The sequence below is a fragment of the Polyodon spathula genome, chromosome 3 (assembly GCF_017654505.1).
Source record: "Polyodon spathula isolate WHYD16114869_AA chromosome 3, ASM1765450v1, whole genome shotgun sequence".
In the NCBI taxonomy this organism is placed as follows: Eukaryota; Metazoa; Chordata; class Actinopteri; order Acipenseriformes; family Polyodontidae; genus Polyodon; species Polyodon spathula.
Genome location: NC_054536.1, coordinates 63,847,664 through 63,870,861, shown reverse-complemented (window position 1 = coordinate 63,870,861; position 23,198 = coordinate 63,847,664). Strand labels below are relative to the sequence as shown.

General features: G+C 36.1%; 1 protein-coding gene across 6 annotated transcripts; it reads left to right on the top strand.

The window, feature by feature from the left end:
* Positions 1-23,198, top strand: zdhhc11 (zinc finger DHHC-type containing 11). 6 transcript variants are annotated; one of them, XM_041245701.1, is made up of 12 exons: positions 1-341; positions 2,655-2,806; positions 17,292-17,513; positions 18,345-18,523; positions 19,061-19,162; positions 20,192-20,316; positions 20,595-20,750; positions 21,029-21,138; positions 21,441-21,493; positions 21,596-21,659; positions 21,984-22,062; positions 22,217-23,196. In XM_041245701.1, the coding sequence occupies exons 3-12, from the start codon at positions 17,292-17,294 to the stop codon at positions 22,534-22,536; spliced, it is 1,410 nt and encodes a 469-aa protein (XP_041101635.1). In that variant the 5' UTR covers positions 1-341; positions 2,655-2,806; the 3' UTR covers positions 22,537-23,196. The 6 variants fall into 6 exon arrangements, with proteins under 6 accessions (XP_041101635.1, XP_041101637.1, XP_041101636.1 ...); XM_041245702.1 differs by having other exon boundaries at positions 6-97; XM_041245703.1 differs by lacking the exon at positions 2,655-2,806.

Sequence of the window (23,198 nt, the reverse complement as noted above, 5' to 3'; positions counted from 1 at the left end):
CCAGAACAACAGTACAGAGTCCGTTAACAAACTCAGTCTTACTGCTTTTTGGAGCACTATAACCAAATGCAACTACGTTTTGTCAGCAATGGACAATGTAGGTCAAAATTCTTTGATTTTTTGGCGGCAGCATGATTTGCACCTGCTAGATCTTGGAGTTAGTATCGACTTGAGAAAGTATGTATTTAATTAAAAGCCAAGATAATGCCATCCATGTAGATTGTAAAGTGCCACAACCACTCAATATACAGTACGAGTGGACACACGAATTAGTGTTGTATTAATTTTCGCTGAAGTGGAAGAAAAAAAAAAGATTCTGCCCTCAACTACAAACAGTTAAGGTAAGATCGTTTAAGACAGTGTGTTAAAGCGTTATCGTAAGCAGTAGTCTATATAAATTAGTTTCACGTGTGAACCTATTGTGTGTGTTCATTCGTTACGTTACCAAGCGACGTGGTTCACCGTGATAAAAACAGTTTTGATGAAGTTCTAGCTTTCAGGTGGACTTTTTTTACGAAGGTAAAATGTTATATGAAACAAATTATTTACAACATAAAGGTCACATGAGATGAGCACAGTATTTAATTGATTCTTAAAATAATTTAATGTCTGTTTCATTTCAACGTATTTACGAGGGGTTATTTATGGTCTCAATAACAGTTTAGTAAACGTCATCTGTGCATGCTATTGCCAAACAGTGTAAACTTCTATCGATTTATATCTGTCAGTGTCAATACAGTCTAAATGGTTGGGTACTGTAAAATGTAAGTGGGAAGTTATTCTTCCCTATTTTGCCTCCAGACTGTCACAGACCAGTCGTATCCCAATATAACGAACCCACTGTCTGACAGACCAGTTCTGAGTGAATTTTCTAAATAACTAACAACAAGATAATGGTGGAGTATATTTTACAGGAGTGTAATATTTATATTACAATAGATTAATTTGCAACTCACTATGCAGGCAACTGAAAAGATTGTAACAGGTAACAGATTGTTTTCATTTGGTATCCAAGTGATGTCAAGTCATACAATTGTAGCATGGCCAAATACTCTTTGCTTAGGGGCTGAATTTAGTTGGAAAGATGACCTGTCTGAAATTAGACAGAAGCACACAAGTAAATAATGTAGCAGTGGAGTCTTCTATAAACTAGAGGTATTTCTCAAAAGATAACTCTGCCTAAGATAAGAACTGTAGTTATTATTATGCACATAAAAAATGGGCCCAACCTGTTATAAGTTTGCAAGTTTTCAAGCTTACAGTATTGATCCATAGAATGTTAAATGATCATTTTTCAGTTTCACCAAAGACGTTTATCTAAGGACCACAATGTAGTGTGCCAGGTTTCCATCTGCACTGTGAAACCAGTCAGTAAAACTCAATCCTGTCACTTTTGGTATCAAACTGTGGCTACTGCCATTTCCCCAGTATAATCCAGTCTGCAACTGGACATTACACAAAGGTCTAAGATCACCTATTCTGTATCTGTTTAATTGCCATTTATAAATTAATTCAACTACTGTACCTTCAGTATTTAATTAGCTTTTAAATCACTTTTAATTCAGCCCTTGTGACAAAATGTGCAACCAGTGTAATGTCATGCAGTAGTGAGTTTAACCACAGTAAAAAACTGAACCATCGCTGCTGATAAGGCAGACCAGACATCTTTGATTTCTTTTTCATTTTTTTTTTGTTTTGTTTTAGATTGTGGTTGAATAATTTTAGAGCGGGCCACTGATTTAGCATTCCAAATCGCTCATGGTCTATGGAAGTTGTAGAACCTCTATAATATTGTTTCTTTATATCTTGACAAGTGAAAGATTTGTTTTAAAATTCTATACAGAGACATTTAAGTATGCTGGCTTTCAGAGTGTACACTAAAAGGATATTCAGAGATGTATGTTTTCAATTAATAGTTTGGAGCAGTGTATTCACTCACAACGACATACAGAATTTGAGATTATATTAAATTATACAAAATCACAACCTTTTCTAACTAATGCAAGTCTGAGCTGTTGAAGGGCCGAGCACATGGGTTTGCCAGACTCATCCCCCTTCAGATTAGTCATGCGCATGTTTCATTTTGATGTACCGTATTACTTAAATTTGGCGCCGCTGCGTTCATTTTAAATTTATCAAAATGACTGCGGCCCTTAAACAAGGACGGTGATTATACAAGGTTGGCCTTCATTAATAATACTGTGCTTTACAAATGGTGCAATATTTTATTACATGATTTAAGGCATTTTAGAAGCACCGCCGTGAGAGGCTCTGATCTGCAGCACCATACTCTTGTGTGTTTTTGGGGCTTGAATACAGTACATTTACAGATAGTTAACGAGAACCTATTAGGTGGGAGTTAGGAGGTCAGGGGAGTACTGTGCTAGCGAATCAGGAGTGTGTATTGGTTGCTATGGGGTGGGACAAGAAAAGAGAACAGTAGTTGAGTGTGATGCAGTTGTTTTTTTTAATGCAAAATATTACCTCTGAATATCGGTTTGATTTCTGTTAAAACTAAAATATATTCTATTTGGTTTTTTTTTTTTACCTGCATGTTTGTGATTTACCTGTAAAAAACTGAAACTAGATCTCGAAGACAGTAAGCAAGTTTTTTTTATTTCTTTTTTTTATTTCTTTTTTATATAATTGTACAGGACTGAGAAAAATTCCAATTGAATACAAAACAAAACAACTAGACCCCCTACAAGAAGATATCTTCGGCCAGTTTTCGGATGGTGCTTGGAGTGACCGGCAAAGCACTAAGTTCCTCTGAGTTTACATTTTCACCATCCAAGCTGAGGACGAGGTAAACAGACTGCCCTTGTTTATTCCCTGCTGTGTTGGCAATGAACTCTGCTGGGGGAAAAAAAAAACTTAAAGGACTGCGTTGCTGTAAGTAGTTCATCTTGGGTTGTGAGTTACATGGTGGATTGAGGCTACAGCCTCTTCGGGGGCGCCACATGTACATAGCCAGAGTTGCAGCATTTCTTTCTTTCTTTTTTGAGCAGGGGTAGAAGAAAAATACCTTTACGTTTCTTTATTGAGAGCGGCATCTATTAAAAAGCTGATATCAGAGTGAGGCTTTAATTTGAGGGCGACGTTAATTCAAAGTAATACGGTATTTCAGAGTTTTAAGGGAATTTACAACAGGTTCTACTAAAAGGTGTTTCATCGTGTGTGCCGGTCTTAGAAGTCTTAACATTTTCTTCAAAAATGTAATAGATTATACTAAATACAGTAATGTTTAGCTGATCCAGTTAAGCCAGCATTGAATTAAAGTTTATAACACCTTGACAGTTTGACCTGAGTCTGTTTAGACTTTATCTGAGATGTAGCCCCTATGCTAATAACCATATGCAAATTCCAAAATGCCAATGTGAACCTACGCTTTGTCTTTGGGTTAGTGTTAAATAAAGAGCTAGTGTTAAACAATAACTATGTGTATGTGTAGTTTAGAACATAAACATAAACTAGGCATGTTGCTGTTTTGACTTTAGAGAAGGGGGCCCTGCCTCCTTTTAAATTAAATGGTTTGTGTCAACTCTTTTTTGAATTAATTTGCATGTCCTGTAAACCACCTACAAGGAAGTATTAGCAAGTACAGCTGTATTGTCAGTTGGTATTCATACATATTTTAGTTTTTAAGATTAAGCACCTTACTATGTAACACTTTCAGGAAAAAAAAAAAAAAGTTAAATTATAACAGTGCCTTTTTGTTTCAGTTCATTGAGATTACTAAAAAGAGATTTGGTACACAGATTGAGGTTACACTGGGCAGAACACTAGACAGAACATTTTTTATTTTACAAACAAAAAAAGTGGTTGCTGATGCCTTGTCATTTTTACTTCACTGACCCATTGCCAATGGTTATGTGTGCAAACATTATACTGACTGTTGTAATATGATATCATATATATAATATATATATATTATATGCTATATATATATATATATATATATATATATATATATATATACACATACACACACACACACACAGAGACACACAGAGACAGAGATAGAGATAGATACACATGAGAGAGATATGTGTGTGTATGTGTATATATATATATATATATATATATATATATATATATATATATATATATATATATATATAATATATATATAGATACATACACACACACACAGAGGCAGTCCTCACACTTACAACACAACTGGTTCCTGAAAGTCGCGTTGTAAGTCAAAGCACATTTTCCCATAAGAACAATGTTATAAACTGGGGTTATGTTCCTGACTCTTTGGCCGGATAATATATTTTCACAAAAATGACCTGTTATATTGTACTCATGCAAATATTTATTTAAGTCTTTTCACTCAGCCCGCTGATTTCGGGGTGCTGGTAACCTGGTGGATACGCGCATATTACTCAGGCACCATAAAAGCCACTTACCTGGCTTGTTTGAAAGTACAGACTAGGGTCTTTCTAATGAAGTATTCAGTGTGTGTATGCGGTACTCCTAGCTGGAACTACGATCGCCTGAAGTTAAGCCCGTCATCATGTGACAAAGTTCACAGCTTAGGTTTCGTTTTGAGTCCAATAAATTCTAAAAAAAACAGTTACATGTATAAAAAAAAACAAATGCTATGTGACCAAGTGACCGTATTGATATCGTAAAGTTGAAGCAGAGTAATAATGCAAAAGAGTCGTAAATGCCGTGGATTGTAAGTCAACCCACTGAACCTACTGTGAGGCAACAGTGCTAACCACCACACCACGTGTCGCCCATATATATATATATATATATAATATATATATATATATATATATATATATATATATATATATATATATATATATATATGTATGTATATATATGTGTGTGTGTATATATATATATATATATATATATATATATATATATATATATATATATATATATATATATATATATATATGTGTGTATATATATATATATATATATATATATATATATATATATATATATATATATATATATATTATACGCACACACACATACATATGTACATACAGTGCCTATAGAAAGACTACACCCCCTTTCAAAATTTGTACCTTTTGTTGCCTTATAGCCTGGAATTAAAATGCATTAAAAAAATGTTTTTTCATTTATCTACACATCCTGCCTCAGAGTTTCATGCATTTAAATGTTTTTCCACTTATCTACACACCATAGTCCACACTGTTACGGGGGAAAAAAGTGAAATACAAAACTGAAAGACCATAATTAGATAAGTCTCCACCCCTTGGTGGAAGCACCTATGGCAGCAATTACAGCTGTGAGTCTGTTGGGATAGGTCTCTACCACCTTTGCACACCTAGATTTGGCAATAGCTGAGCATTCTTCTTTACAAAACTGTTCAAGCTCTGTCAAGTTCCTTGGGGAGCGTTGATGGACGGCAGTGTTCAAGTCATGCCACAAATTTTCTGTTGGATTTAGGTCAAGGCTGTGACTGGGCCACTCAAGGACATTTACCTTTTTGTTCCTTAGCCACTCCGGTGTAGCTTTAGCTGTGTGCTTTGGGTCGTTGTCATGCTGAAAGGTGAACTTCCATCCCAGTTTCAGCTTTCTTGCAGAGGGCAGCAGGTTTTCCTCAAGGACTTCACTGTACTTTTCTCCATTCATTTTCCCTTCTATCCTGACAAGTGCCCCAGTCCCTGTCGATGAGAAACATCCCCATAACATGAAGCTGTCACCGCCATACTTCCCAGTAGGGATGGTGTTCTTTGGGTGATGTGCTGTGTTGTGTTTGCGCCAAACATAATGCTTTGCATTTAGGCCACAAAGTTCCATTTTAGTTTCGTCAGACCACAAAACTTTTTGCCACATGGCTACAGAATCTCCTGAGTGTTTTTTTGCATACTTCAAACGGGATTCAAGGTGGGCTTTCTTAAGTAATGGCTTCCTTCTTGCCACCCTACCATACAGGCAAGATTTGTGTTGTGCTTGGGATATTGTTGTCACATGCACACTTTGACCAGTCTTAGCCATACAAGCCTGTAGCTCTTGCAAAGTTGCTATTGTTCTCTTGGTATCCTCTCTGATCAGTCTCCTTTCTCGGTCATCCAGTTTGGAGGGATAGCCTGATCTAGGCAGGGTCTTGGTGGTGCCATGCACCTTCCACTTCTTAATTGTTTTGACCGTGCTCCAAGGGATATTCAAGGCCTTTTATATTTTTTTATACCCATCCCCTGACCTGTGCCTTTCAACAACTTTGTCCCGGAGTTCTTTTGAAACTCCTTGGTGCTCATGGTTGAGTCTTTGCTTTGAAATGCACCACCCAGCAGAGGGAACCTACAGGAACTGCTGAATTTATCCTGAAATCATGTGAATTGCTACAATTTAACACAAGAAGAGACCACTTGGTGTGTGTTTTTGAAGGCGATTGGTTACACCTGAGCTAATGTAGGATTGCTATTACAAGGGGGGTGGACACTTATCCAACCAAGCTATCTCAGTTTTTATTTTAAATTAATTTTCTACAAATGTCTAGAATTTTTTTTTTCGCTTGGAAGTTGTGGGGTAGGATGTGTAGATAAATGAAAAAAATAAAACTATTTTAACGCATTTTAATTCCAGGCTATAAGTCAACAAAAGGTGAACATTTTGAAAGGGGGTGTAGTCTTTCTATAGGCACTGTATACATAGGGTGGCACGGTATCGTGGTGTTTAGCACTCACAGTGGGTTCGATTCCGGCCTAGGGGTCTGTCTGTGTGGAGTTTGCATTTTCTCCCCAGGTTTTTGCATGGGCTTTCTCGAGGTACTCCGGTTTCCTCCCACAGTCCAAAGACATGCTGTTCAGGTTAATTGGTCATTCTAAAAAGCCCAATGCTTTGCTTCATCCTCAGAAATCTCAGCCACGAACATACCCGCTATGTTTCAAAACTGCACTTTCATAGGAAACCTGCAGTTCAACTTGAAACAAATGAACTTTAACAAATAAATAACTCAAATTTTTAAATTACTAATTTAATTCCTTTCTTTTAAGAATAAAGTAATTTGTTTAATAATACTGTTAGTTATAGAATCAGTTTGTTATTTTTACCTGTTTAAAACTGTAGCTTTTCGAAAAAGCAGACGAAACACAATGGCCTTAAATGTTTCCCCTGCCTTAAATAAATTTAAAAAAGTAAACTGTATTTTGATTTTTGAATGTTTGGTTTGTTAGTTAAGAAAAAATAATTCCCTTCGCTGTTCACAGGCGGTACTATACCATTGAAGAGCCGCTGTAGCAACATGGGACAGGCACTGCAGGACACATAGAAAAAAGTAAATAAAAGGTTATAAATGTTATTGCTATTAAAACCGTAAAGATGGTTTATGATAGAGGAATGACCTCCAGGCAGGGAAATGCCCTGCCTGTTGGTCATTATTGCTTAATTAGTTTATTTTCTGTAACGTACAAAATGAGAGGTATTGAGAGGTAAGCTTGAAGACTATTTAAACAGCAACACTATTATAGGAGATAGCCAGCATAGATTCGGAAGAGGGAGGCTCTACTTTACTTTTTTGAGGATTTTACAGCTGATGTAGATGATGGCAGTGCTTATGATATAATTTGTACCTTGATTTTCAAAAAGCCTTTGACAAAGTCTGATATGAAAGACTGATACTTTAGTTAAAATCAGCAGGAATCCAGGGGAGAACATGTAATTGTGAGAGGTGTAAAATCCAATTGGGGGGGGTTGTACTCGGTGGTACACCACAAGGGTCTGTACTTGGACCCTTGCTGTTGCTCATTTAAATAAATGACGGACAAAAATACACACTACAAGATTGTTATCATCTGCAAATTTAACAAACTTCGGGGAGTATTGGACTCATCACAACCCACATAATACAAAGGGATCTGGAACTTCTGTGACTGGGCAAACTTAATTTTAATGTTAATGTTAAGAATTGTCAAATAGTGTGTATTGGTTGTAAAATCCAGGCAGCAAGTATACATTAAAGGGGTTGAAAGAAAGGGGGCAAAGAAAAGGGTCTCCAGGTTGGGTTATAGTGCAGTTGTCATTTAAAGTATCTCACCAAAGTGGTGAGGCAATTAAAAAGGCAATTAAAATGTTAGTCAATTTTTTTTTTTTTTTACACAGATAATGGAAGGAATGCATGGAAAAGCTTACCAGTTGACATAGTATGATCTAAAACACTGGGACCATTTATAAACAGACTAGATATTGTGCTTTTAAGTTATATTCATTGGGTTTCAGGGACTAACCCTCATAAACCACAGTACATTTGCTCACTATTTTTACAATGATTTTCCCATACTTGTACCATGTTTATACTGTGCTTCATTACTTAACTATGCGTTTCCAACACTTTATTTAAAAAGCAAGTAGCGTCAAATGTCATTTACTTTTCTCTTACTAATGTGTGGTGTTTGCAACCATTCTGAGTGCCAAAAAACAAGCTTCTGACCTTGGACATGTTTCCTCAGAAGAAGCTGTATCAAATATTTCTGTAATATAATAGAGTCACAGATGTGCTGATAGCAAACAAGTGATGGATGTGAATACAGATGTAATATTTATTGACTTTTTTTCAAGAGGGCTTGCTATTTTAAAAGTATGTAAATCTTTATCCTTTAAAAATCCTTTAATAACAGTTAGGCCAGTGAACTTAGGCATTGTGTATAATCTCTGTTAATGAAAACATGTTGTGCATACAGTTGGCAATACTCATCATCAAACAAGTCAGGTTTGACCTGCTACAGTGTACTGTAGTGCTAAGCAAAAATCTCATTGGAAGTAGAATATTCGAGCTGCAGTGTCCCACAGTCATGCTGAAATACACAGATGTAATTTACATTCTACTGGCATGTCATAGCTGTGCTAGCATATTCTATGAATAGTGATGTTGAAAGCTAAATTGGTCCATTTTTGTGCAGTTTTGAGCAGTTAAAATACCTTGGGGGTGTTTTATAAATATGTTTAAATGACTAAAAACAGGATCCACAAAGAATTGCCACAAAATACTGTTTGAACTCCTATATTACAAGCACATATAGGACTGTAGGTTTATGGAGAATTTGAGGGGGTTATGGGGAAAAAAATGCTTTGAAAAACACAAAAATCGTGTAGTGAAATATATTTTAAGAGGTGTAATCCTGCAGAGTGTAAGCTTATTGTTCCAGGGGAGGCGCAGGTCCTGTCCCTGACACCTTGTTTGTTTCGTTAAAGATGTAGCTCTCTGCTGCTGCAACATACAGACTTTCATTTTTGAGTGATTCAGAAAATAAGCAGGCAGAAAAGGTAATACATCACCAGCTGGGCTTTAACCCCATCTTGCAAGCTTTAATGCAGAGTAGCACATAAACATAACCACTAACCTTCTAAAAAGACACACTTACAGAGACAACTAGTACATTCCCACAAACTACCTGAAACAAACACCATCTCAGGAGCAGTCAAACACATGCACCTGTGTTTATTTTACAAATTATCTTGTAATCCGTGAATATAACAGGAAATACACTTATGAGTGTCCTGGGAATCAAAATAGTAACACATGTGTCTTCCTCAGTTTGGTCTAAATGTAAAGAAAATAGGCTTTCATAATGTGTCAACTGCAGTGTCTCTGTGAAATGAGTGTTTCTTCAGATTAGTTTACCTCAACCAATGTTCTAGATTAGTCATCCATTGTATGTATTTTCACAATGTCAGCTGAAGTGATCGTTCTTCATTTCCATCAGGGTTTTTATTAAAAAATATATATATACCTAAAGTATGTCTTAAAGGTCATAGTACTACTGTTTTTATTTTGAATTAGAATTATTTAAAAAATGTGTGGTGTTGTATTAGTTGATCTGCTAGTATAGCTGTAGACTTGGCCCAGTTGGCCTTGGCCACATCCTTTTTGTGGCTTCCTCTTTCTCCAACTCCAGTTCAGCAGTTAAGAGTGATGTTGAAAGAAAAGGAAGCTGCTGTTGGTTGTCTAGTAAAATGCACAAGATGATCATTCTTGTGGGTGTTGAAGCACACGCTCTGTTAAGAGCTAATGCTGTTCTTAAATATGTTTACCAATAACCTGTAACATTTGGGAACACAAAAAATGACACAACAAAGATCATCCTCCTGCTTCGGTATTTGTGGTGCACAGAATTACGCAATCTTAAACAGGAATGACTTGGAATGCTATCACGAACATGTTACATTTTTGTACGACTATTTTCAATGCTGCTGTGCCTTCTTGCAGTGGGTAAGTTAAGCAATACTGCTATTTATATATATCATGTCATGTCAGTGACATTATTCTGTTTTTTGTAAATGTGTGTTTTTAATACAGTACACAGTATTTGTGTACAGTTGCATTTCTACATTTACTCTCATATTATCTTAACAAATATATGATTGCAGAAGTTTAGAGGAATACATTTTATTTTAGAGGGTTCTGAATTGTTTTTCAGACAGTGTTAGCTTGGTTAAATGTGCTAATGGGTTCCTAACAGCTACATTTGCAGTTTTATTCTCCAGTGATTTAAATGTTTGCAGGATGTACTCTTAATGTTTATTTGCATGCCAAATATGGCTATGTCACAATATTTGTTGCCGAGGTAACCATGTTAAGGCAGCTGCCTTTTTTTTTTTAATGTCACTAGCTGCACAACCTGTTAATCATTAGTGAAAGTAGCTGTCTGTTGACAGATAGGAAGACAGTGAAGGGACAGGGACATGTTAATTGTACATGTGCAATGACCTATGAAGAACAAGACTACCTAGTACTTGGTGAAAATGCATGTTACGTGTTTCTTACCAAACTGCACATGTGAGACGTACATAGTGAGTGGAGATACATGACTATCTGGGCTGGCCAAGAGTTAATTTATTTAAATGCTTTAAAATATTTTTCACTTAAGTTTGCATCTACCACTTCCTGTTTTCTGTTTGCTCAAAGAATTACAGGAATTGTAGCATTGGTCATTTAAGGTAAATTTCCTACACATATATTATTAGTCAGAGGAAGTGGCTACTATCTACTGATCCACACCAGATTGAGTTGTTCTATTACATACATTTGTATACAGTAGATGGTTTAAAATGACTGTGATGAAATACACCAACTTCACTTTGATCAGGTCCAGATAGCATGATGTTTGCTTATTTGCTAAATTTACAAACTGTATTTAAAAACAGCATTCAGAATATGTTTTGTTTTGTTGTTTAAAGACAGAATTGAGATATTTAGTTTTAATTGTTGTTAATTAGTTGCCTGCTTTGGGGTCTGGATAGAGGTTTAATTGAGTCAATTAAACAATTAAGAACATGGTTTGAATAAAGAATCAATTCAAATAATGTATAGATTTCTGAACATCCACTATTGCCTATGTATTATGTGTGTTGCTACTATATGTTTTAGACCCACTCATTTCTGTACATAGAACTTCTATAAGCCCAATAGTAAGATGGTGATCTCTCATATCTGCTTTGAGTTGTAAAGAGTACATTTATTGAACTACAGGGATGGAAAGAAGATTCCTGTTGCATAGCACTGTCACCAATTCCATGTTTTATTACAAGCTTGACTAGCCATAGTGTATTTGTAACTAGTTCAGGTTTGTCTCATTAGACTCATAGTAAACCAGGAATGGCTTAAACTGCTATACAATGGGAGGCTTATTTCCATCCCTGGAACTAGTAGGCAAAATAATTTTAAAATATAAGCATTTTTGTCATAATTATTGCAAGGAGGCTTGCTTGGCTCATACCACATTATTATGTTAAAAGTTAGATTTCTCACATATATCGCATGACACAGATTTATCTTCCCTCCCTCACTGGCATATCTTCAAGTGAAATAACTTGATAATGGGGAGGTACATGTAAACTGTTTTGATAAAAGAATGGGTGAATAAATTTAGCACTGCACAATGTTGTGCCAGTGCTACTTTATATATGATTGAGTTTGAAAGTTATGGATGGACAGACTAAAGGGGACCTGTAATGGGAAGTGTTACGTGTGTGGGTTGTCACTGAATAATACTGAGGCAGACACAGAGCAGTGGGTGTTGACGCACAGACATGCAGATTTAATAACACAGGTGCTGCCACTAGGGTACCAGCAATGGTAGCCGTAGTGTCAGATTTAATAAAGAAAACAAACCAACCAAACAAAGCTAAAAATAAAAGTTTACCACACAAGGCGAGCGCTAGTCTCACTAAAAGAGATGTCCTGCTCCAGGAACCTACTACACTATGAAAATCCTCTCTATACTGGCTGGGATGAACCTCCCCTAAACTAACCTACTTCTGGGTCCCCGGAGTCCCGGCATCCTCACGGCGACTCCTGCCTCTTCTATTAGCCTCGGATGGGCAGTGCCTTCACGAGGACTGTCTTGAAGTGGAAGAGTTTTGTGTAGTTGTTCTCTTCATGGAGCTGACGCTCTCCTCCTTGATGTTAACAAGCACGGCGCTCCGCACAGCCAATTCGTACCTCTCAGTCAGCTGGGCACCTGGCGAGCTTAACTGCTGAAGTGGTTGCCCAGCAACACGTCTACTGTTCCGCGTCCCAGCTGCAAACATCCCAGTAATGCAGCAAGGTACCTTAAAGTACATTGAGGAAAGCTGTTGCACATTTGTATTGATTTAAAAGCATAATTTAATACACTTTTGTTTATTTGTGCAAACAAAACATATTAGTTGGAATAAGGACATTAAAAGTATATTTGTAGATAGACTTACTTTGTAACTTAGTAGTAGCTTAAGGCAAGAACAGTTCTGCAGGAGGCTTTATCAATACAGGCATCAATTGAAAAACTTAATTGCCCTAAAGGCAGCCTAACTGTGGTATATTTTGATAATGTATTCTAAACAAGAAAAACTAAATGGCATACTCCTGCAGTACCATCTGTGTGGTCTTCCAGTTGAACCTAAGGTACTATATTCTTATAGCTAACTAATTTTAACATCAGTCGTTCAAGGTACATGAAAAGTTGGATCAGAAATTTTATGGTCGTGGTAAGTTAGCCATATCTATATGAGTATTAATAAAAATTGCATTATCTGGTAACTGGACGTGAAAACACATAACAACGAACAAATTGTTTATTGGCGCATGTGACTGGGTAGCTGTTCCCAGGCCAGACAGCTGACAGACAAACACACAGGCAAGGTACTCAGGTGAAAAGGCGCTCTCGGCACAGTTTTCATTCACAAACACAAATAAAGTAAATATCTGAACAAAAAACAACGCTCACAGAGCAAAATAAAAGGTTTAACAAAAACAGGTCTCGAACACAAAACACACGTAAACAAATACCGTGCTGGTTGCCCAGCACGAGTAGCAATTGCTTACTGTTCTTTTCATTTTCAGTGTTTGTTTTTGATTTTGATTTTGACTTTGATTTGGATTTTCTCCGCTCGCTCTCATTCTCTCGTCTTAAACGCCCACCCTGAGCACAGAAACAGCAGGGCTTTTATATATGTGACCATCTCCGGATTAACAATAAATGAATCAGTCCAGAGGTGGTCAATTTCTGCATGAGTTTAATGGATGGGCTTTTAACTCCATCCACACTGCCACACAATAACAAACAGTCGTTTTTTTTTTAATAAACAAAATACATTCTAACCAATAACAAAGCCAGACATCGTTTTAAATAAACACAATGCAAACATTTTTTAATTGTGTTAATACAACAATAAACATTACTTTTAAATCTTAATGCATTCACCCGTTCAAAAAAAACATTACATATATTTACACGTGCCCTCTAATTATGTGCAGGGCTTTTGTGCCCTGCCACAGTGCAATTTAAAATTCTTGTTTTATTTGTAAGTCTATTTAAAAAGGTATTCATTTATTTTAGCCTTTATATAATTTTATTTTACCACTAGAGGGAGTGCCGCAGCTATTCATTTCCGTGTAACTTGGATACAGTCTGTTGATTAGACTGCAGCAACAAAGGATGTTAACATAATAAAAAGCTGTTGATTGTTAGGAGAATCAGTTCTGTCGTTCACATGCTGACTGCTGTCCTGTATGATAACAAGCATGCAGAAACCACACTGTGAGCCATGGCCAATGCCAAAGCGGTCTGTAACAATCCTCAGGATACAGCTCAATCTCAGAGACACGGCAACACTGGATCTGCAGGTAGGGGGCTATGTATTTATTTGTAAGTGCTATGATGAGTTTAGTTACATTTATTTTAAGTTAACAGCAGTCTCATCATTCAAGGGGAAATGATCACAGAGAATAATAAGGCAATAATGAGTTGATACACTACTGTATATGTCGATCAACATGTTAAAGGGTGAAGGATCGCTGATTCAACCAGACTACATAGTTTAAGTTGTTCTGGAGTGGTTTAGTACTAGCCTGTATTGATAGGGATTTGATAGTCCTATCAAGCAATCAGAGGTTGTCACGCTAACGTGGCTACCAATCGGAATACAGGGCACCCTACACCCAGTCATTTTGGTCCTACATGGCACAAGGTGTCTTCAGTTGAGTCAAAGCAAAGTAGAACTTGTGTATAATAGCATTATAAAAATGTATGTTTTGACTGCTGTTTTTGTGGGTTAAATATTTGTGAATTATTAACTTGCTGTGCTGTTAAGGATTGGTTTGAAAAAGTGGTCTTTAAAGTGTTGTTGGCATGGTAAAGCAGTTTTTTTAATTGTAAGAGATTAAATTTGATTAATAGAGTACATAGTGAGGTACAGTACATAACTAACAAATGTTTGCCAGCAGCAAAAACTGTGAGAAAAATACATGGATACCAGAAATACATCTGCTGAAAGGTCAGTATTGTTGGCTGTAATGAAATAAAAACATTGACTCTGTTACCATGGTGAACACATTTCCTTGTATATTTTCTGTTTGATGATACACAATGGGTTTAATTGCGCAGTAACGTCACTGCTTGAGGACATTGTTATCTCTGTCCTTGTTGGCCTGAATGAGTAGATATTCAGTTAAGCTTACCTGAACAAAGAGCTTTTTTTATTTTGTATTGCATTTCCATTCTGAACAACAATATAATCCAGTGATGAGATCTGTATTGTTTTGTTTATGCAAAAATTGCTAACTGCAAAAAACATTGAATTTTTAATCCTCAGTCTGTTAAAGGAAATATTATTTTAATGTTCATTACCAGTAAACACATTAATGAACATGACATATAATGACCCTCAAAATCAAAACATTTACCAGAACAATTTTCAGTGTTGCTAATACAGGAATTGAAACTAAAAAGTAAGCAGTTTGAAGCTTCAGTGAACAATCAGTGTTAGCTGCAGGGGCATCACATACTGTAAGCACCCAAAGTATAAGACATGCATTGTACACTTAACGTTCTCTTCAGAAACACTAACCGGTCAACACGTTTGGTCTTAGAGAATTTCTTATATATTCTTATTATGTCACCTGCTGCAGTGAACTCTCTGCTAGCACACTGGTGTTTCTGTTCAAGTGGCTGATTTGCAATCTGCATTCATGTCTTGGCGTCTTCTCAAGTGGGTGAAAAGATTGGTTGCTTTTCCACTAAACAGTACATCATTTCTTTGCAGCATATTTTACAAATCGCAAGGCTAGTGTAACATGAGTTGAGTTTTACCTTACTAAGGGACAGAAAAGCCTAAGCTTTAACGCAATCAGCTATTCAATCACCAACCATGGCAATAGTGTAAAGCAGGCGTTCCCAAACTGTGGTCCGTGCGGGAGCAATGACACTATTTTTTTCTATTAATAGTGAAAAGCAGCACCAGCGACAGTTGTAACGGTAGAAAAATAAAGTGTAGCAAGGCAGTATTGGCAGACTGTCAATCAAAGCAGAAATTCACAAAGCAGAGCTAACAGATTGCCTACCTGTAGGCGGGATGTAGAGCGAGAGCTCTGACAATAGGGCGGTGTTAAGGTCACGTGATCACTCTGCTGGCAGATGTAGAAAGTGTGTTCAGTATTAATAAAATTACAATATGTTGACTCCACTAACAAAGAATACGTTTTGCAAAGTATAACGAAAAAAAGACAGCTAAAAGCATTTGAATGCATTTGTACCGTGGACTCAGTTTTTTGAGGTGCTTGAATGGCTTTTTTTTTGTAGACACGTTTTCATACTAACTTTTGTACTTGATAACATTGATTTAAAAATTCAATTGACACCTATGGTGAATACATTTTTATAACAAATTATATAGTAGCATATAAAATATTGAGTACTTTGATGTATGTTTCAATGTTAACTAAATCAAGTAATTAATCAAAATGATAAATCTTGTTACATACAGGTAGTGTATTTTTTAAAATGTTTGGATTTACTGCTATTTTATTGATTGACTGATTTATTTGACTGATTTCAAATTTCACTGCAGATGGATTTATTTTCTTAAGTTTTCTTTTGGTTAAGTGGCGCAGCTGAGCTCCGCAAATTATTATAATATATATTTTTTGATTTTGCAAGTTATATTTGGTTGTACAGAGGAGTGGCAAAAAAATATCTTATGCAAGGCTGTCGTTTCCTTCTGCATTGTTCACGTTGTACTGGTTTCACTCAAAAGTGATTCCTGTTCAGGTATTTGGGAATAATAAGAGACATGCACTTCTTTCTTGTTTGATGACCAAGAAAAATAACTGCATTTCTAAATTGTTCAAGTATATATAAAGGTACCTGATTTAAAGGTTTGAGAAAAAACAAAAAACAAAAAATGTCTGTTTTAGTTTTTGCAATTTTTTTTTATTTACTAAAATTAAAGTGGTTCAAAAATGATTTTCACTCGGTGTATATTCTATGTGATTTCCATCTTTCATGAATAAAGGACAGTTTAGATTAGGTTTATTTATAATGTTACAGGTTTAAACATATAAAATTATTTTAATTTGACATTTTCCCAAGGGAGAGGGGTGGCTGTGGGTTTATTTCACCATCACCTGCAAATTACAATAATTAGAAAAATTGATAAATGGTGTCACATAAAAATACTGAATGAAGAGGTCTCTAAACCCCTCGTACTGTACGCTTATTTAAAAAATGGTGAAAGAATCTTGCCAGGGCTAGTATAAGCAGATCTCTGTTGTTAATAAAAACTTGCTTGGTCCGGACTTTAGTTATGTAGTAGTAGAAAGTTGTGCGAGGTCACGTCGCAAATGGGATCCTCGTGAACATAGGTACAGCTTTCAAACATGTCCATTTGCACAGCTGGCTAGCAGGAGAATGTGATTTAGCCAATCTTTTTAGCCATTACCATGTTTTGGCTGCACAATTCCATTTCCGTGAGGATTGTGCGTGATATGTGACTCTCCAAATGTTCCCTTGATATATATGAGGCTTTGTATTCCCTTGCAGATGAACTGCTATGATAGGAGGGTAAGACGGACTAGACCTGCACGGGAAAACAGCAGAAATGATCTGGTTACCCCTCCACGGCGATCCAGAGTGAACGGCTGGTCATTGCCTATACACTCCTTCCAGCTTGTCGCTTGGCTGTTCTATACATATCTGGCTATTGTAGGGTTTGGAATCTATATACCTCTGCTGCCTTACAACTGGAAGTATGCTGGCTACTGTGTATCCTTGTTTATATATAATGTTTACTATTTCACTGTGACCTGTTGCAGAGTTTCTGCAGTGAAAAATGTTTTTGTTGCTCAGTTTAGATATACTGTTTTCTTTTCAGGGTCAGTATACCACTGCTAAAAGTGACAAGGAACAGAACATGTAAAAGTGAATAGAAATATATACATGTTTTTGTGAATCATTGTAATTATATTTTAATATTGTGTATACAGCCCAGTATCTGCTATCTCTGGACTTATGACTATCCAGACCAAGTTCCATGCAAGATTAAGAGCTGGGCACACGATTGCTGTTTGTAGAAGTAACTTTGGAAAGCGTATATTATTGGGTGCTAATGTACATTAATTAATCAGACTTTAAACAATCATTTGTTTTCAGTTTGTTGAACATTTGGAAATATGTTACAGTTTAATAAAAAGCCTGTCACTCTTTTATAGGACTCTAGATATGAAGGAACCGGGTTTGGTGCTCAGATGATAGTCTGAGTGTGTTCCTTGAGGCCTAGAAGCCTAGTAGGATTTGCATAGTCTTTTCCTGTTTGTATACAAGGACACTGTGTATATCTGTTCACTTCAGTGTAGCAGAATTAGCTATTGGTACTTATCTATTACAGATATGTATGCAGAACTTAATTAGTAATAATCCACTACACAATACATTATTACATTTTAAAAAATAAAACAAATTGAATAAACAAGTAGAACACTGGGAAGAATCATGGGAGTGTTGCAGCTCTGCAAGTTTTATGCTTTATGTACTGTACAGTGGTCCCTCATTTTAAGACATGTGTTGGTCTATTATTCCTTGACTTACTTTTCACAGATAATTGGCATAGCATTTGCTTCTCACTTTGTTCTGCATATAGTTGCTGTCTCCATTGATCCTGCAGACCACAGTGTACGTGCTAAGAACAACTACAGGAATCCAATGCCAGCCTTAGACAGGGTGAAGCACCCTCATGCAATACAGAACCTGCATTGCTACCTGTGTGAAGTCGATGTGTAAGTGGTTTTATTGTCTTACCTTTGATGTGTCTATTCATTTTATTGTTATTTTAAGTGATGTTTGTTTTAAGTTTGCAATCCTTTAAAAGGGTTAGACCAAAAAAAGTCTAGCTGTTTTATTTAAATGGTCAGTCACTGATATGACTGCATGATTGATTCTGTCATTGTTAACAGCAGTCTCTGAAATGTCGTCTTTAATATAGAAAGAAAAGCTGCACCCCCCAGTCTTTGATAGATGACTAGTAAAAGCTGCTCACTTAGCTAGTTCATCTTCAATTCAGACTACCACCACAACTTCCTTGAAGGAAATAGTGGTAGTAACCATTTCATGATAGTTACATATCCTGCCAATTTAAAATATTTCTATCTTGGCTGCCCATGATAGCTCATTGTTGCCTGATATCTTGTTGACCGTTATGGCAGGTGAATATAACTCTTTTTGAATCCCTGAGTAAATCAGGATAATATGTGCTATGCTGTAACAGATATCAATAATTCTATGCACTTGACTAACTTCACTCTTCGGATTTCCAGGGGACTAAAAGCAAAACACTGCAGTAGCTGCAATAAATGCATCTCTGATTTTGATCATCACTGCAAATGGCTGAATAACTGTGTTGGAGGAAGGAACTACTGGTAAGTTGCAACATATGTACTGTAAAAATTAACACCAGCTCCCTTTTAAGCACCAATCCACCTTCCCTAAAATTACTTCTATCTTTTATCAAAATAAAGCCACCTTTTCTGTAGTGACTGAAGACATTTTGCTGTCTCAAAGATTCATGATGTTCAGCCACACATATTAAAGCGGCAGTGTACCATATATATAATCAAGAAAACACACTCATTTATAATTCCTTGGTTTTCTAAAGGGTCATTCCGTGTGAAATAACCAGAGGCCAAAAATTAACCTTACAAGACTTAAAATTGACCCTAAACCATCAAAATAAAAATCTAGTCTTGATGTTAGCAGGAAGAAAATTATACCAGTCAGAACAACACAAACAACCATATGAATGGATTTGTATTCATATGTTCTGCAATAAACGGAGCATCTTTTTTTGTGGTTCAGATGGGATCGAATTCAGTTTAAATGTTACAATTTCAGATTCAAATTACTGATCCTGTAATTATAGTAGGGTGCCAGCAAAGACTCAGGGTGTTGGGGGAAAAATGAGACAGGGCAAAAAAGAATATACATGTGCAGCATGTCCTTGGTCTTCCCATGATCTTTACAAGCCATCTCCCAGTTTCAAAGTAACTTTACGGATATATAACCCCAAAATAAATTCTAAAATAGTTGTTCTGTAGTTTTAAGTGCAGTTATCTAAAACTCTGCACAGGTTTGCAGTGAGGAAAGAGTTACAGAAAAAAAAAAAACAGTATTGAAATCTAAACCTTTAATTGTTTTGCTAGAAACAAGGGGATCTATTGATACTTGAACTCATTTCCTGACCAGCGTGTGACGTTTAAACTGTGTAACTACATCACAGAGTTTTCTTGTACCCGAGTTCCATAAAATAGTTCTAGAAATAATGACTAGTATAGTATTTACAGTATGGGTGTAATGTTTTCTTTATTTGCATGCCTATTTCTACTGTATAATGTAGGGTTCAATGGATTATTATAATCCCATTGAAGAACAAGTCTGACATTGTTTTGTAGGTTTTTCTTCTGTACTGTGCTTTCTGCAGTCCTTGGTATTATACTGATGGTGCTTGTGATCCTCTATGTTTTCATCGAACATTTTGTGAACCCTACTCAGCTGCGCACTGCTCCTCAGTTTCATGGTATGTGTCTAAAGACATTCACTCTTAATCAAGAAAAAAGAAGTAGTAAAAGTATTTTTTTATAGTGTCTGTTCACGTTTTACCTTATAGATTTGTACCTATGCAGTAATGCAGTACAAATGTAGTGCACTTAAGCAATACTCCAGAATCTATTCTGATTGCAACAAAGTCAACCGCAATATAATGCAAAATGACTATATCCAGAATACTCTGTCACAACTTGACATTTCTAGTGGCATCCGTTTTCCTGTTGTTAAAATATTAGTTTTTCTTTAAAGATATTCACGAAAACAGCACGTGGCTGGCATTTCTTCCGGTGTCTTCTGTGGAAACAAGTTCAGCAGGGATTCTGGTTCCAGCAATCATTTCCATTCTCTTGGGATTGGCCTCTCTCTTGTTGCTTGGGCATTTACTTGGATTCCATATTTACCTGTGTGAGTTTTCTAAGCAAGCCATGACTTTCACACTCCAGAGTACTACACTTGCTGTATGTCATACTGATGTAGCAGAACAAAATGTAAAGTTTATTTAGTCCTGAACATCATTCAGGCTAATCTCCAAATAGTTTATTTCTTTCAAGTAAAAATTGATCACTTCCTGATTATTCTAAAATAAAATAATGAATTCAGTTAGGTCAGTATACAGTACTTGTTCTTTTATTTTATTTTTAAAAAAAGACAGTATCTTAAGATCTGAGTCTGTCTGTTTACAGTGACAAAGAAGATGAGTACATATGAATATATAGTGAAACAGCGGCACACTGAAAGTACTAAAAACCAAGACAAGGATTTGGAGTCAACATCATCAACATCTAGATCCCAGGTGAACATTTTTAAAAATAAACTACTTTAGAATTGTACAGATATTCAGTTTGAAGTAACTGAATTTGATCCAAACTCAAGTATATTTGTTATAAGACGTTATTGAAAATGGAAATCCACATCTCATTTAGCACAAATCTTAACTTTTCCTCAAGAAAGAATGAATGTATGAATGAATAAATGAATGAATGAATGAAAGAGTTATGCCATAGCTTAACTGAAAGAAACTGCAGTGGAGGCCAAGGCTTAACTTGTAACTCTTCTGTAAAGACCTGTTATAATTATTCTATCCTCTATTGATAGAATGTGCCAGCAGTGCAGACGTCTACTGGCTGTGATTCACCCTTATCTGCAAGGTCCCGGTAACATTTTGATTATCCCCAGGGTCAAAATAGTTTTGTGTAAAATCATGTAATTGTACACACAACTTTTTTTTTTTTTTTTTTTCTTCCTCACAGTGCTTTGAAGTACCAGGATAGACCCCACGTAACCATTAAGCAGTCTAGTGGTGTTTGTGCAGAGGTGAGCTTGTTCCTTGAAAAGTACTTTTATATTTTTTGTTATTTTAAAAATATTAAATATCAAATTGAAGAGGGGAGAGAGAGAGAGAGAGAGAGAGAGAGAGAGAGAGAGAGAGAGAGAGAGAGAGAGAGAGAGAGAGAGAGAGAGAGAGAGAGAGAGAGAGAGAGAGAAGGGAACTCATTTAAAAATATGCAAACTCACAATGTAACTGATCAAAAAAATCTAATTTTGTGGGGTACACATTCAGTTAACAAACCTTTCTTGGACAGATTTTTTTGAATGATTATTAGTTTTTTTTTTATATATATATTTTTTTTTTATTAGGGAGACATCAAACAAGCAACCAGTGATACAAGTGAGAATTCATGCTATACTCCAAGACAGGCCACTCAAAGCTTAACAGGTACATTTGTTTTTTTTTATTTCATCAAATATTTTATTTGACCCATTTACTTGTTGTATCTATCTGTCATTGCATCCAATACAAACAAACTGTTTATTTTACCTTTTTAATATATAAACTTAACCCACAGAAATCTGGTTCTGTCCCCTTACAGTGAACTTGGAAGGTGAAAGTTTGGTGGATTCAAAAGGAAGCTGTAAGTCTGCACCTAAACAGAAGCCAAATAATTCCCTCCAGGAAGGTGTGGAATCCATAGAGCAAATCCCACTAGCCCAAGACCCTCTAGGGAGCTCTGCTAAGCAAATTACCTCCTTAAAGCAGTCAAAACGTGCAGCTGCGCAGCCTGTCACGACTCCCTCTCCCTATGCATCTGAGAACTCAGGGAATTCGAGACAATTGTTTCTTAGCACACATTTATCAATGGACACAGCCCATTCTGAACAGGAATTGTCACATCTAGGAACCTCAACTTGATGGATGGAAGTCAAAGGAGTTCACAAGAAGTGTCTTTTCATACTACAGGTGTTCGTTCGCTCTCCTTGAGGAACAGCATTCTTGAAACCGATTTGGAGAGTGAGCCAAGTTCCCAATATGCACTTTAATTTTTTTTCTTTGCGAATAGCTAGTGGAGTTCTGATTCACCTACTATTAGTATTACAGCCCCCCCCCCCACCCCACCTCTGGAAGTCTGGAACTGGACATGAAAGCTGGGAAACACTTGTGTTCCTTTATAAAAAAAAAAATTAAAAAGCCCTTTCATTTTTTATTCTTTAACTATTCTCATTGAAAAGAAATGGACCTAGTTTTACAGCGCACGGTAGTGCTAAGTAATGGCAATGAAACTTCAATATGCACTATTTAAATTAAGTGAAAAAATAAATGTTGTTGTTAAAGACATTTTAATAACATGCTGTACTTTTAGATTGTATAAGTGTCTATCATCATTCCTCCCTCCCCAAAATGTAAAATATTATGTTAAAATTATTACAATATTAAGCTATATGTTTATACTTTTATTTATATTCAATGACAAAAGCATTTGGTGTGCTTTAAATATGGTGAAAGATTGTGTATTTTTCATGGTCATTGATTTAAGTATTTTCATTTTTAGTTTGTTATATCTGAAAGGATTTTAT